The 16,929-nt window shown below is 36.4% G+C and overlaps 1 protein-coding gene across 1 annotated transcript in view; it reads right to left on the bottom strand.

Annotated features, from left to right (window-relative positions):
• Nucleotides 1-16,929, bottom strand: part of LOC149812100 (monodehydroascorbate reductase 3, cytosolic-like) — a 74,481-nt gene that overhangs the window by 36,011 nt on the left and 21,541 nt on the right. Inside the window, exons 4-5 of the mRNA XM_089992679.1 lie at nucleotides 3,885-3,965; nucleotides 3,145-3,263 (exon numbers count right to left, since the gene is read on the bottom strand). Of these exons, the coding sequence (XP_089848805.1) occupies nucleotides 3,145-3,263; nucleotides 3,885-3,965 (200 nt within the window). The remainder of the gene's footprint in view (nucleotides 1-3,144; nucleotides 3,264-3,884; nucleotides 3,966-16,929) is intronic.

Raw genomic sequence — 16,929 nt, forward strand, 5'->3', positions numbered from 1 at the left:
TAACACCTATAACCAAAGATTCTTAGCCTTTTAAAATCCATAGTCATTTTAAAAAGTTTTTCAAATGGAGAAACATTGTTTAATTAGATTGAAGGAGTTATATTAATTAAGTTGAAGTTAGAACGGCTTCGGCTCAACAAGTTTTTGAAATATTCTTGGAAATTAATAGAGTCCTACTAGTTTCTATTATATGTCTATGTTTTCTCTCCGCTAAACCATTTTTTTGTAGAGTTCTAGGATAAGACCTTTGATGACAAATTTCATTTTGTTTTAAGTAGTTTTGAAAATCATTAGACATATATTCTCCTCCCAAATCCGTTCTTAGAATAGAAAGATTGCTTAAGAATTGATTTTGAATCATTATATGGAATTCTTTAAAGAAAAAGAACACATCGGATTTATGATTTAGAAAATAAATCCATGTATACCTAGTGAAATCATCAACGAAAATTGCATAATATGAGTAACCTCATTTTGATATGACAGGTGAAGGACCTCATACATCCGAATGTACTAATTCAAAAGGCCGTGTAGACACAAAAGTTCTTTAGGAAAAGGGAATTGCTTTCATTTTTCCAAAAATGCAATCTTTACAAGCTATGTCTTTTTCATTACATATATTTCCCAAAAAGGAGAAAAGAGACATCTTTGAAAAGCTAGGGTGGACAAGTCTCTTATGACAAACATCAATACTTTTGACATTTACAAAATTACAAAATGACTTGGATGAAAAAGACAAAATCCATAAAATAAAGATCGTCTCTCCGATGGCCTTGCCCAATCAGCTTTCCTGACTAGAGATCCTACACAGTGCAATTTTTAGGTGAAAAAGAGATTTTGCAACCATGATCAAAAAATTGACAGACGGAAAAGAGATTTAAATTTATTTTTGGAACTAAAAAATTTTGAGAATGTTTGGAAACAAGTGTTTCAATTCTATTTTCAAAGAAGTTCAATCAGCAAACATAAGATGAGAAAGAATTAGAATAAACTTTAGAAATAACATTCTTATGAGGTGTCATATGAAAAGAGGCACCCGAGTCAAGAATCCACATACTCGGAGGAGATGAGGACGATGCAATGGCAACACCCAAAGTTGAAGATGATTTGAGAAGTTGTTGAGGTACCTCTGATATTTGATTAAGTGTATCTTTAATATCTCCATTTTTTCTTGTTTCTTCTTTCTTAAGTGTGATTTCACCAATGGAAGCAACTTTACCCTTAAGCTTAGGACATACCGGTCTAATATGTCCCGGTTCATTACAATAATGGCAAGTAACACTGTTCCTATAACCACTATTATAGTTGGGTCCATTTTTATAGTTATTAGTTTTGGCAAAGTGAGGTGACTTATAAGTTTTTACATTGGAACCCGGCCTAATAACGACCAAAATATCATCACTCTTTTGAGTCATGCCAAGACGGGTTTCTTCTTGGCATACTTCGGTAAGAGCATCTTCAATAGGCATAGCTTTGCTTCTATGAAGAAGAGATGTCCTCACTTGTTCAAATTTCGGTCTTAGACCAAGAAGGAATTAAAAAAAGTGCTCTTTTTCAATTTGCTTTTTTCTCGTTTCAATGTCTTCGAGAGCCACTCATTTAGGCTCAAAAAGAGCTAATTCATCCCAAAGAAGGAACAAAGTACTAAAATAATCATGGACACACATGTCCCCTTGCTTAGTGGATCTAATTTTATCTTGACAAAAATATTGTCTAGCAAGATCCTTTTGGGTATACATACCCTTAAGGAAGAACCAAGCTTCATTGGCTCTTCTAAACTTAGCAATGTTGGCACAAATTCTTATGTCAACATTGTTCATAAACCACGCCAAAATCTTAGCGTGGTTACTTTCCCAATCTTCTACATTTACTTGATGATCATGAATGGCTTTAAGGCGATCCTCTCCAATGAGAGCTTTTTCAACACCTTCGATTTTGGTGAGCTTCAATGATGGTTCAAGAGAAGTTTCCATCACAAAGCCCCAAAGCTTATTTCCCCTAAGGTGATTCTCCATAGTCAATGCCCACATCAAGTAGTTTGATCCATTAAGCTTAAGAAGAGCTTCACCCTTGATTCATGCTACATGATGATAAGAGATAGATTGAGACAAGGAGGATGATAGTACCTTTGTCATGATATTTAAATATCACAAGAGAGGCTTCCAAAATCAAGAGAACCCAAATGGCTTTGATACCATGTAATGAAGTAAGTAGAAATACAAATATCGAGTGTAGAACACTTACAAGTCCAACAATGGACACAAATCCACAAAGGGATAATGCCCTTGGGAGCTCCCCACACTTGGAGTCGTTGGGGTGCTCCCAATGGTCATATTTATGACCATTGGGGGCCTCAACGACTCCAATGGTGGGGTCCCCAAGGTACCTCAAAAAGGAGAAATAAAAAGATAAAAAAGAAAAATAAAAATGAAAAGAAAAATAAGTTGTTTTTAATAAATAACTTATTGTATAAGTGAAAAGACCAAAATACCCCTATCAGGCAATACATCGAAATTACAAATATATATATATAACACTTCCTTCACTCTGGTCGTGATCTTAATTCCTTTATCTTAAAAGTGAAGGAGAAGTGAGTCGGTGACTCGATGGTGAGAATAATAGGCGGTTATAAGTGGTTAAAAGATATTTTGGAAGACGAACTTGTTGTAACCTTAACATAAGAAAACCACTTAGTGTCAAAAGAGTAATGAAACATAAGCCTCCTAGCAAAAAGGAACAATGTGTTTGCTTCTATACATTTTCTTTTTCTTGACGAGGAATCCTCACCGAGAACCGGGTCACTTAATGGGCCCACCCCGCTATGAGGTAAACTCTGGGTGGGGTCACTGACACCAAAACCCTTACAGATCCCACCAGTTAAAAGTACCCGCACAACCAGTGGGAGTCGAACCTGGGACGAAGGGGTCAGCACCATCTCCCCAGGCATTGCTTCTATACATCTTGCTTAATTTTAATTTCTTCAATACTTTCTGCAATTCAAAGACCATAATAACATAGGCCACAAACACCATAAAGCTAATGGACCAATGAAATCGGGCAATATTATACAGGAAAAATGAGAGTATGTTCCAACACAAAAGTAAAGATATTTCTCCCTAGAAAATCCCTTTTGCGCATGCATACCGTGGAACCAGTTGCAATGAGCAATATGTCATACTTGAAAGTTATTCCCGCTGCACTTATCAGGATCTTGGAAGCAAGGTCCACTTTCACAATTTCAGTGCTAAGAATGAGCTCAATACCTGTATCCATATAAAAAAACCATTAGAAAAATTCAGATGTTTCTAGACCAAACTAATACTCGAAGATATTACATGGTTCAAATTTGACACAAGTAAACAACAAAACAATATACCATAAATAAGTAGCTTGGTTGCAACATAACAAAAAGGAAATTTTGTTCAGTCAATTCTAGATAGGGATGTAAATGTTTCGGATTTGGATCAGATAAGGCCAATACCATATTTGACTAATCAAATGTTGGCTAAATGGATTCAAATTCGAATCTGGATTCGGATGGTGAAAAGTGCATATCAGATCCACTTTTTTACATGTAAATGGATTCAGATATCCATCAAATTTGGATATCTGTTGGTTTTGATAGTAAAAAATCAAAATCATATATGCATCCAATTATAATCTGATATGGTTTTGGCTTATCAAATGCATCTAAACAGAAACAAATTTGGTTGGATATCGGACAAAATATGATTCATTGACATCCCTAATTCTAGAGAATTGTGAAGCTCTTTTTTATGATTCCAACAAAAGATTTTGGTCTCACTAGACATTATGCATAATTTGTCATCTGTACATGACAAAGGAATTAATTCAATTATAAACATGCAGATGGCGTTCACAACCTTTCTCTGTGTACCATTCTGGCAGTAATCTTTCACCTCCACTCCCAACACATACATGAAACCCTGGGAGTCTAGCAGCCCCTGACAATGAGAAGAAACAATTAGTACATGCATTTATACCATTACCTGAAATTCATGTCTCTATGCAGAACATGAAATGTCAAGAAGCGCATGACAGAACCATACAATGTACTGCAATAACTTGCTAAAATGCTAAATGGGTAAACTGGCAATAGATGCATATTGTAATAGTATATCATGTATCAGTCTCAGGGAATAAAGGAAAGCTAGAAACCTTTTTATTAATTTTCAACCTATCAACATAAAAGATAGCTTAGCTTTGATACACAGTGATAAATAAAAAGGCAATCATACACAGTGAAAAATAAAAAGGAAATCACATTAACAACTTATTGAGACATGTTCAGATCTGAGTCATAGACCATGTGTTGAGTCCATTATATTTTTGTTATGTTCCTGTTACCTATACTGCCCTTTATTGTTGTGTATTTTGTTTGTTACTAACAGGGGTATTTTTGTCATGTAACGTCAGTTTATGTTTAATATAAATTGAAAAGAAGGGAACGAACCCCATACTGGGAATCTTGGGAGATTGCAACCCCACACATATCGTCTTCTCTCTTCTTCTCAGCAGATATTCTGGTTAAGAATCCCTGTTTATCATGGTATCAAAAAAGGCCATGATGAGGGATCAGTACTGCTAAATCTGCGTGACCATTGAGATCCATATTCTCCTCTTCAAGGTATTCTTCTTCCTCTTTTCTTCTAATCTTTCTTCCCAAGAAACTTGTTGCTGGTTCTCTTCCTTCTATTTCCATTTATTCTGGCCCCTATTTTGACATCTTACTGTTAAATTATGTAATCAAATCATGTAACGTTATATATATATATATATATATATATATATATATATATATATATATATATATATATATATATATATATAAGGTAATACATATACATATATTAATATATATGTAAGGTAATACATATACATATATTAATATATATGTATATGTATCTACTTATTATATATATATAAATATATATTTCTATTATTTAGCCATAGGAGTAGTTTAGTCTTTTTCTCATTTTTGCGCATATTCATTTCTTGAATATGTACTGTATTTTTTTCGCTTTTTTATTTTTCTCTTTTTTCTTTTTTGTACCCTTTGTACTTTGTACCTTGGGGGGCCACCACTAGTCGTTGGGCCCCTCCAACGGTCACATTTGTGACCGTTGGAGGGGCTCCAACGACTATGTGGGAGCCCCTCCAAGGGTCTCTCCAAGCCCTATATAAAGGGCTCTCCTCCATTGTATTTTTCAAGGCTTTGGGATTATAGCCCAAGCTTGTATTAGTGGAACTTACGACTTTTGGGTTCGTATTTGTGCATTGTGTGCACAAGTGTTTCAAGTGTTCATGTTGGGCATTTGTATACGCATTTATTTTCAAGAATATTGTAATATTGTTCGTAGTATCTTGTTGGAGATACTTTTACATGGTATCAGAGCCTTGTTTGAAGAAGGAGGATCGTGTGTTTCTTCTCTTTTGAAGTGCCTCAAAAAACGTGCCTTCAAGCTATTGGAGTTTGGAGTGGATCATCTCCTTCGGGCAATATTTTAGAAGCCCCTTGTGTCAAGAAAGAGTTGAAAAGCCTTTGAGGTACGTATTGTTTTTCATAATCTCTCCTCTCTAATGGGTGAAAAAGACTCCCATTTCTCTCTTGGGTTCAAACTCAATGGGTCCAACTATCATGTTTAGGCCGGTAACATGGAAGCTCACATCAAAGGAAAAGGGCTTTGGGGCTAAGTCCAAGGCTCGATTCCCGAACCGGAACCCAAGATAACTTTAATAGAAGGAGGAGAGATAAAGATTCTTGAATGAGATGAAAGAACCAAGGCCCTTGAAGACTATACGAAAAAGCATGAAGAATGGGAAATGAAGAATTTTAAAATCCTCTCTTGGATATTTTCATCCGTAGAAACGAGAATCAATGCAAATATCATAAAGCTCAAGAAGGCTTCTCAAGCATGGGAATATCTTGAGAAGATGTATTCCTCTAGGGATTTATCCCATAAATACTATCTCCAAAAGAGGGCGCTAACGCTTCAACAAGGAGAAATATCTATTAGAGAGTACTTTGACGAGCTCTCTTGTATTTGGGATGAGCTTGCTATGCTCGAACCCAAATGGAGTGGTGAAGCCATAGAGTTTCGTCACAAACAATTGGAAGAAGATAGATTTTTTAATTTTTTGAATGGGCTTAGGCCCGAATTCGAACAAATTTGATCTTCTCTTTTATTCACTTTTTCTTCTCCCCCTCTTGAAGATGTATTAACTAAGTTAAGTGGGGAAGAAACTCGGATGAGTACAAGCAAGAATACCCCAAGTGTATTAGCCACACCTTCAAATAATAAAGATAATGAAGGTGTAAATGCCGTTTCACTACCGGGAAACAACTTAAAGACATACAAGCCTCCTCATTTCAAAAACCAAAATCCAAGTGGATAAGGAGGAAGGAGGGACTATAGCAAGCTTACTTGCTACTTTTGTAAGGAACCGAAGCACATCAAACCCATGTGTCCAAAGTTAAAAAAGCTTCTTGCCATGGCCACTTCATCTCAAGAAGGCCCATCATCTTCAAATGAAGCTCTCTCTCTTCAACAAATCGTAGATGCTCTTTAACCCCTTCTAAAAGGAGCCACTTCTGGTGGGGCCATGTCAACCTCCTCTCCCCCCAATAAGACTTCTTGGCTTTTGGATTCAGGTGCTTCCTTTCATATGACTCCAAGTTTTAATTCTTTTTTCGAGTATACAAAAAATCTCCTTCCATCATTTGTTTTAACCGCGGATGGAACGTCTCTTGAAGTAAAAGGAATGGGTAACTTTGAAAAACAATGATTCTTTATTCCAAAAATTAGATTTATACCCAAATTAAACTTAAATTTACTTTTTGTTTCTCAACTCTCGAATCATGGGTGCGATATAAAATTCTCATCTAACAAATGTTGGATACAGGATCGCCAGTCCGAGAGATTGATCGTGGAAGGCTCTAGGAAGGGTGATCTTTACTATGTCGATTCTCTGCAAGTTCCAAAGAATCATTTTTGTAATGTTGTCCAAAAAGATATTAATGTATGGCACAAAAGACTTGGACATCCAAATATTGTAAAAATTTTCCATTTGCCTTTTGTCAAAAGTTTATGCAAAAGTGATTTCACTTGTAATGATTATATACTTGGGAAAATGAAAAAATTACCTTTCTTTCAAAGATCTATGTTTACAACTAGACCGTTTGAAATTGTCCATTCTGATGTATGGGGTCCGGCAGCAGTTTTATCAAAAGGTGGATTTGCTTATTATGTTATTTTTGTTGACGATTATATGAGATATTGTTGGATTTATTTTCTTAAACACAAATATGAAGTTTTTTCAACTTTTAAAACCTATCATATGATGATTAAGAATCAGTTTAATGGGAATCTCAAAATTTTTAGAATTGACTCAGGTGGAGAATACCTTTCAAAGGATTTCAAAAACTACCTTGAAAATTATGGGATTCTCCACCAAAGATCTTGTCCAAAAACCCCTCAACAAAACGGGTTAGCCGAAAGGAAGCATAGACATATAATAGAGACAACCCGAACTTTGTTGGTCTCTCAAAACATCTCAAAAGTTTTTTGGGCTGAAGCTGCTCTTGCATCTGTTTATTTGATAAATCGGCTACCCTCTAAAAACTTGAACAATATCTCGTCTTTTGAAAAACTCTATACTAAAGAACCTGACTATAGTCGATTAAGATTATTTGGTTGTAAATGTTTTGTTCTTACTGATAAGAACGATAAGCTCTCACCTAAAGCGATTCTTTATGCTTTTCTTGGATATTCCGAAACCCATAAGGGGTTTCATTGTTATGATATCAAGAATGATAAGTTGTATGTCTCCAGAAATGTGAGTTTTCTGGAAAATGTTAATGGTTTTGAAAAAGGTGAATCCTATGAAGATAACATGGATTATTCTTTCTTATTTGAAATGTTAGCTCAAGATGATGATAATGAGGATAGTGATGCTGGTTTTACTCCTAATGACATCAATGAAAATGAAGATAGTTCCCCTCCTCTTCCCTTGGTACCTCAACATAGTAATAAAGAAGATTTAAGAGAACCTATAACATATATCCATAGGGATAGAAGTCATTTCAGGAGTGCTATTGAAAAATACAGTAAACCTAGTAGTTTTAGTTCAACAAATGATGATCTACGAAGAACTGAGAGAAGTAGAAGAGTACCCTCTAGGTTTGTCTCATTTGATTCTTTTTCACCCAGATATAGGGCTTGTCTTAGCGCTATTCACTCCTACTTTGAACCAAGGAATTTTGAGGAAGCTAAAAAATGTATAGAATGGAAAGAAGCTATGCAAAATGAACTCACTGCTCTTAGGAAAGCAGAGACATGGGAATTTCAGACTCTACCTATTGGAAAGAAAACCATAGGCTGTCGTTGGGTATTTAAGGTTAAGACTAAGAGCGATAGAGCTCTGGAGAGATACAAAGCTCGATTAGTTGCTAAAAGGTATAGTCAAGAGTATGGGATTGACTATGAAGAAACTTTTGCGCCCGTTGCTCGAATGGTAACTGTCTGATGTCTCATCTTTGTTGCTTCTATCAACAAATGAAACATCTATCAAATGGATGTTAAGAATGCATTTCTGAATGATGATTTGAATGAAGAGGTTTACATGGATGCTCCACCTGTAATGAAGACTCCCAAAGGGAAGGTGTTTCGCCTTAGGAAAGCCCTTTATGACTTAAAACAAGCCCCTAAGGCTTGGTACGATAGGTTTAACTCTGTAATGATAGAAAATGGTTTTTCATCTAGCTTTACTGATACTGCGTTATTTGTTAAGAAATCTAATACAGGGATTGTTAGTTTACTTCTATATATGGATGATATACTTATAACCAGAAGTGATTCTAAAGGGGTTAAAAGCATAAAATAAATTTTAAAAGATAAATTTAAGTTGTCTGACTTGGATTTTCTAACTTATTTTTTGGGTATAGAAGTAGCTTACTCTTATAGAGGGTATTTTTTGTCTCAAACTAAGCTTGCATCCGAGATTATTGACAGGTCAGGTATTACTGATAATAAGGTTTGTGGAACTCCTGCTATAGTAGGAGCTAAAATGAAGATTGATGATGGTGTTCTCCTCTCCGATCCTACTCCCTACAGGCAGCTTGTAGGATCATTGATGTATTTGAGTATTACAAGACCAGATATCTCACATGCAATTCATACGGCAAGCCAGTTTCAGCATGCACCAACCTCCGTTCACATGAATGCTATCTTACGAGTCGTAAGATACATAAAGGGCACTCTAAATAAGGGAGTTTTCTTGTCCTCTTCCTATGATTTAAAATTAATTGCATATACTGACTCTGATTGGGGAGGTGACCCAAATAACCGTCACTCTACCACTGGTTTTTGTGTGTTCTTAGGAGATTCGTTGATTTCATAGAGATGTAAGAAGAAGTAAAAGGTGTTTCTATCATCAACTGAAGCCGAATATCATGCCATGGCGACTACTGCTATGGAAATTGTACGGATCCATCAGTTGCTGGAAGATATGGGGATCACAATAGAAGGGCCACCAAGCTATGCTCTGACAACAAAAGTGCGATTTATATTGCTAAGAATCACACTTTCCATGAGCGGACCAAACACATAGAAATGGATTGTCATTATGTTCGTGAGGTGTATTTCAAAGGAGTCATTGACCTTCCATATGTCACATCAGAATATCAGTTGGTGGATTTCTTCACTAAAGCTTTGTGTGCTGCGCGCTTCAACTTCCTTCTTAGCAAACTTTCGGTCATCCTGCCCTAAGTTTGAGGGGAGGTGTTAAATTATGTGATCAAATCATGTAATGTTATATATATATAAGGTAATACATATACATATATTAATATATATGTATCTACTTATTATATATATATATAATATATATTTCTATTATTTAGTCATAGGGGTAGTTTAGTCTTTTTCTCATTTTTGCGCATATTCATTTCTTGAATATGTATTATATTTTTTTCCCTTTTTTATTTTTCTCTTTTTTCTTTTTTACACCCTTTGTACTTTGTACCTTGGGGGGCCCACCACTAGTCATTGAGCCCCTCCAACAGTCACATTTGTAACCGTTGAAGGGGCTCCAACGACTATGTGGGAGCCCCTCCAAGGGTCTCTCCAAGCCTATATAAAGGGCTCTCCTCCATTGTATTTTTCAAGGCTTTGGGATTATAGCCCAAGCTTGTGTTAGTGGAACTTATGACTTTTGGGTTCGTATTTGTGCATTTGTGAGTTTGTGTTGTGCATTGTGTGCACAAGTGTTTCAAGTGTTCTTGTTGGGCGTTTGTATACGCATTTATTTTCAAGAATATTTTAATATTGTTCGTAGTATCTTGTTGGAGATACTTTTACACTTCTTTATTTTTTATATATGAAAAACTTGTCGTTTGGTTATTTGAAAGGTTCCGATCGTGCTGTTTATTCTATCGATGTCTTGCTTTCCTATATCGTCTCTTTTAATACCTGGTTATATTGCTAGTTCTGGTTCTATATTATCTCTCCCTACTATATTGTCTTTGCCTTAAATATTGTTGATTCTATTGTCTTCTTCGTTCCTATATTTTTCTGATTTATACCACACGTGCTTTGTTCTTGGTACCCTTGATATTCATGGGCATGTTATCGAATCTCTGTTGAAAATAGTTTGGGTCGATTCATAGTTGTTTACATAACATATTATATTGTTGTTCTTGGTGATCTGCAATAAAAAAAACATAGATCATCCACTGATTTTCTCTTTGTAACTGCTGTTAAATTGTATATACATACGATGTATATATGCATCTATATGTATACAAACCTATGTATGTATATGTATTGTATAAGTATATACATATGTGTATGTATTATATATGTATATATATTTTTGTAACTTTTTCTTTTGATTTTGTATTTATTTTTTGCTCTTTTGACAAGTCAACATAGAGTTGACTAATCTTTGACTAGCCATTGGAGCTAGTCCAACGGCTACAAATAGAGTCATTGGACTAGCTCCAACGACTCTTTTGGGCTCTCAATTGTGTATATAAAAGGGGGTGAACCCCCTCATTCTTAGTAATGCTTCTTGCATTTTACGTGATCACTAAAACATTATTTTTTAATATTTGAGCCTTCTTTGTGTGTATCTCTTTTGTGGGATTTGTGAGTGTGTTCACAAAGACCACTTTTGTGCTTGTCCACTTTTGGTTTTGGGTAGATTTTTGCTTATGATCGAAGGCTCCTTGGTTCTTCACATAGTATCAAAGCTACGTATTCTTGGAACTTGAAGACGGTATTGTTTGTTGGTTTCTGAGATCGTGTTCTTCTCACACTCTTGTTGGTGGCTGCAATTCAAGCTTGCTTGCTCATTGGTGATTCACATTCAAGTATTTGTGTGATCGTGTATTGCTCTCTTGAAGATTGGCTTGGTTCGTTGGTTCGAAGTGCAGATCCTTCATTTTATTAGGAGTCATGATCTTGCTGGTCACTTGGATGGATCAATTTCCATCCTGCCATAATTTATCATGCAGGAGGACAAGGATGACAAAGCGGTTGTCACAACAACGAGGAACATCAGAAATCCTGAATTTGTTGCTTGGATGAAGCACGATCAAGCTTTGGTGGCCTATATTACAACAATGTTATCAGAGGAGGTTCTGATTGGTGTTTTGGATGATTGCACTGCTATAGAATTATGGAATAGGGTGGTTCAGACCTCTTATTAAATCTCAGAAGCCAGGATAATATATTTGAAGAGGGAATTCCAGATGCTTAAGAAAGAGCCTTCTTTATCAATCCTAGACTACTTTAACAAGATTAAGACAATCACTGACCAGTTGGCCTTGGTTGGGCATGAAGTTTTGGATAGAGACAAAATTCAGCAGGCATTATGTGGTTTAGGCCCAAAGTATCATGTTCTTTCTGCCACACTACAGTATTCGTCCACTCTATCAACATTCAATGATTTGAAGGCCAAGTTATTGCAGTATGAGATGTCCCTCAAAGGATCATCTAATAAAGCTGAAAGAGGAAATTCAGATGCTCATGAAATATTGGTTACTAGTACTTATGCAGGTTGTGGACAAGGCCGAGGGGAACGTGGTTGTTGAGTTAACCAGGGTGGACGCGGATTGCTGCCCACAACTAACATTGTAAAAACCGCAATATTTACATTTAAAAATTTTGGTATTTTAGGAGTAAAATGGGCGGATCTGGGCACGGATCCAAGTTTCGGATCCAGAACCCATATCTATGTGACACCTATTATACAAGATAAACATATTTAAATATTAAAATACGTAAATAAGAAAAAAAAATAAAATAAATATATAAGTGGGGTTTTGGATCCAATTATGAATCCATATTTTTTTTAAATAAGACCCGGATCCAACACGTGGTTGGATCCCGAGTGCGGGTCGCGGGTCGGACCCGGACCCGACCCACACCCTGTAAAAAGGGAAACAGGAAAAGGGTTAAAAAGGAGGGGCAACCCGATATGGGTTGCCCGATAAAAAGAAATACAATGGGGGGGGGGGGGGGGGGGAAACCCCTCCCCCGATAAATCACCTGTTAGGGTTCAATGGAACCCTAACACGCAAGGAGTATGGGAGTTGGGGGAGATCGCAGCCGCCGGGAGGAGGAGCTTCCTTCCTTTTCGGGTGGCCACCCTCCTACAAAAGGGCACCCCCGAACCTCTCTCTCTCTCTATCCCATTCTCTCTTTCTTTCTCTCTCTCTCTTCTGCATCTCGTCTCACCCTCTTTCGGTCTTCATACTCGGATTTGCGTGAGTGGCAACAGTGCACCGACGCCGACCGATCTCCCCTCGTGGATGCCGCAACACCCTCACCGGATAATGGTAGGGTTTCTGTAAACTTTTTTCAGGTCGATCATGGGCTTGGTGGGGTGTGGGTTGTCCAAAACCCAAATCGGTCGATTTGCAAGGGGGAAAATCTCCAATGTTGAGGTTGTCTGTCAACCCCAAACCGAAAACCCCAAATTTACAATTTGGGGGTTTTAGATTTTTTGGGGGGGGGGGATCGAGCGTGGTGCGTGTGGGGGTTGTACCAAAAGTAGTTTATGTGATATCTTAAACTAAAGTATGATTCTGTGTTTTAAATGTTTCGGCATCGTCCATCAAGATTCGGGGTAGGTTGTTGTTTACCTGTGGTTTTCGGAGTGTGGTGTGAACATTTTTCTTGTCTTAGTAAATATATTAGCATCCTGAATGTATTTCATAAATTCCAAATCCCTGCATATAATATTGCACTCAATTAGTTGTATGAAACACAATATTGCAAGATTCTTTTTGTCATTTTCCTGATATTATGTTGTGGTGTACCTCGGGCAGCAGACGTTTCACTAAATCAGGCACTTATTCTTATAAAGACAGGGTAAATTCAGGGTTTATGGCATATCGTACTATTGTACAGTTCTTGTGTGAAGTTCTTCTCAAAGCTAAATCGAATTGCTTGTTGTATAGGCTGTAGGGTAGCTAAATTATTAACAGTTTTGGTGCATGTGGTTGTATGGAATAGGTTCCTTCTTTGTTTTCCTACGTAACACGACATGTTATTGGATACTTATTTAGTCTATAAGGTACAGTAAATGACTGAACAGATAGTTATTGTACAGGCTGTATTTTAGTTGAACTGAAATGTTAAATAATACTTGGTTCATATGGCTGAACAAAGTCTAGTTGGTTTTATTGTTTTCTTGCGTAACTCAGCATGCTATGCTATACTTAATTATTCGGTAAAAATACATTTTAATGACTGAGTGATCTAGTGATACCTAGTCGTCACTTCTCTGGTACATTGAATTTCCTGGGATGTATAACTGAAATAGGTAGAATGGGCTTACAGTTTTATTATTTTCGGCCTGTATTGTGATACACATAAAAAGGTTATGTCTTTGGTATGTTGGATATAAACACTACGTATGCTAGTTTCGACAATTGTAAATATTTCAAGATCTTTAGGAGATGCCTACTTCCCCTTTAACATTTTGTAAACAGTGTGCATAAAAATCTTAAGTTACTATTAATGAACTATCAATAGTGGGTTTGTGAATGTGCCAATTATCATTTTAGTAAATTTTATCACCATTGATCCTTATAAAGGGCCGAGCTAAGTTAATGATGATTCATGTCAAAGAAAGTTGTAACCACTTTTTTTGTTTAAGAAAACCATGGTAGTGATAGATGAATAAGAGTAATTTTCCCTTATGTCTAATTGTTATGGTTTTAGGCTGGCACGTGAATCACCAAGCCCGGTACTTGAAGGTTTCACCTTGGCACTCAAGTTGAAAAGGTTAATACCCACATAAATACTAACATTCGTGCTTGACTGGTTTAAAGGCACTGGAGCACTTTGGGTGGGTTATGCAATCAATATGACAAAGGATTGGGACAGTTCTATACCTTGGGTAAATTGACTAAGGTTGGGAATTCTACTGCTATGGTAGTACGAGGAAGTTTGGGAAATGCCCTGTACTTCAGGAAATAAATTAAATGAAAAGATTAACTCACTCAGTTTCGGGCTTACCTTGGAGAGGGTAGGTGGTACAAAACTTCGGGGACATGTGTTTATTGTTCGAGCGTAAAGCGACTCGTTGGTCCCAATCCTCGGAGTTGGGGGACCCGGACTACCAATAGGTCCTAAGTGGTAGTTCTTTGTTCTTCTGCAGAAGTTAGGGATGCATCCTGTTTTGGTTTTTGCCTTTGGGAGTTTCTCTCGGTCACTGGCCGCTCCCTTAGGATTTCAGTAACAGTTAGAATGCTCGGGTTAATAAAACAACTTTGAATAATATACCCCCGAACGTTCTCTTCTGTGATTGTTGCCTTGGCCCGTGTGTACCCGCAGGATAAGAAAAGATAAACATCAACTAGAACAGTTAGGTATCACTGTGTTGGAGTCATTAAAGAGACATTTGCATATTCTTTCAGCGTGCTCGGTGCTTATGATGAAACGACATCCTAAACTGTGCAGATATGAGATAATTGAATTCGTATTGTGGATGTTATATAGATGTTATGCATGTTACTGTTAGTTCTGTTACAAAATATGCTTTAATTGCTTAATACCTTACTTAATTGTTGTAGCTGCATAAAATGCTTTACGTGCTTAACTATAACTGTTGCATAATCTATTCCTCTACTTAGATATATGTTTGTTAATGTTGTTGCATCGACTTCTTTATGTGTTTATGTATAGAATGGAAATCAAACACGACACCCACATCACACACCTGACACGTGATCTACTTGCAAGAATAATTACAGTTTTCCTACTTAGACGTAGTAGTCTAATTCCTATAACTTTTATCATTTTCAGGCACAGAGTAGCTCTATGAGCGAAACGGGATGAGGCACTGACCAAGACTTGATCTATTTGTTCCCTGACGATCCTACTTTCTTTCATATTGGAAATTTTAGTTTGAGATTCATAATGTGAAAACTCTGATGTTGGATTCTATTATTATTGAAATAAAAATAAATGGTGTGGTTTGCTTTTACCTTCCTGTATCGTTCTGAAATGCTTAACCCTGGAATCATTTGTTGTTTCCGCTTCAAAAAAAAAATCCTCAAAAATCTGCGTTTAAATTTCGGGGCGTTACAAACATAGCTCCTCTTGCGAACAATAATACTAGAGGAAATATTCCCAGCTGTTATATATGCAAGAATTCAGGACATGTGAAGGCCAACTGCTGGTACAAAGATGATCTCAGATATAATGCACAGGTGCGGAACAAATGGCAGCATAGTAATCAAGGTCAAAACAAAAGGCAAGGTAGCACTTCATAAAATGGGCCAAATAAAGAACTTTTGTTGGTGGCGTTAGCAGGGACCAAGGAGTATGGTACATCGATTTGGGTGCAGTAAGTCATGATGTGAGTAAGATTTCTAAATTGGTTCTATATTTCGGTAGAAGCAATATCATTACTGGAGATGGTATATATCACCCCATAACTCACTCTGAAAGTGTGTCCATCCCTTTGTCTAAATGTCATTCCATTCATCTGTCTAATGTTCTTTGTGCTCTTAATATCAAAAAAAATATAGTGTTTGTATCTAAACTTGTTGATATTAATTCTTACATTGAATTTACTTTCTCTTCTGTGTATATCAAGGACATTCGAACGAAGAAGATGTTCGCTGAAGGGGAGTGATGTGGGAATATGTATATCTTCAAGGAAGATCCATTAGTTGTTCGTTCTTGATCAGAGTCAAGTTCAAAGCTCATAATGTCATCTCCTACATGTGTTTTTAGCTTATCCAAGTCTGATAAGCTAGATGTTTGCATAGTCGATTACGTCATTGTAGTCATGTTTTTGTTGAGAGACTGATCTCTATTGATTTGTTACCTAAGTCTATTTTGAGTTAGAAAACTAATGATCATATTTGTCCAAGTTGTCAAGTTTATAAGAGTCATATTCTTCCTTTCAGTTTATATAATAAAAGAGCTTTGAAACCTTTTGAGATTGTTCATTCTGATGTATAGTGTCCTGCTTCAAGTGTTTCTTATTCTGGTAGTCAATATTATGTTATCTTTGTGGATGATCATTCTCATTATACTTGGATCTTTTTTATGAAGCATAAGTATGAAGTATTTAATTTGTTTTGAAAATGTTTTATCTGGTTGGATGTAGTAATTATCTAGTTGCATTGATGACATGTCTTTATGCATCAATTATCTTGGGGATTTGAAACCAACCATTTTAAAATCTTAGGTTGCCAATAGATGGATTGAGGCTATGAATGAAGAAATAGAGGCCTTACATGAATGTCATACTTGGAAAGTAGTCAAGAGCAATATATATCGTTACTATCGCAATATGAGTATGTATCGTATCCATATCATTTGTATCGTACGATACATGCCCATATCGTATCATATGGCATTCATGTAAGGCCTTCATTTTTCA

Source organism: Nuphar pumila, chromosome 17, assembly GCF_984573655.1.
Source record: "Nuphar pumila chromosome 17, dmNupPumi1.hap1.1, whole genome shotgun sequence".
NCBI lineage: Eukaryota > Viridiplantae > Streptophyta > Magnoliopsida > Nymphaeales > Nymphaeaceae > Nuphar > Nuphar pumila.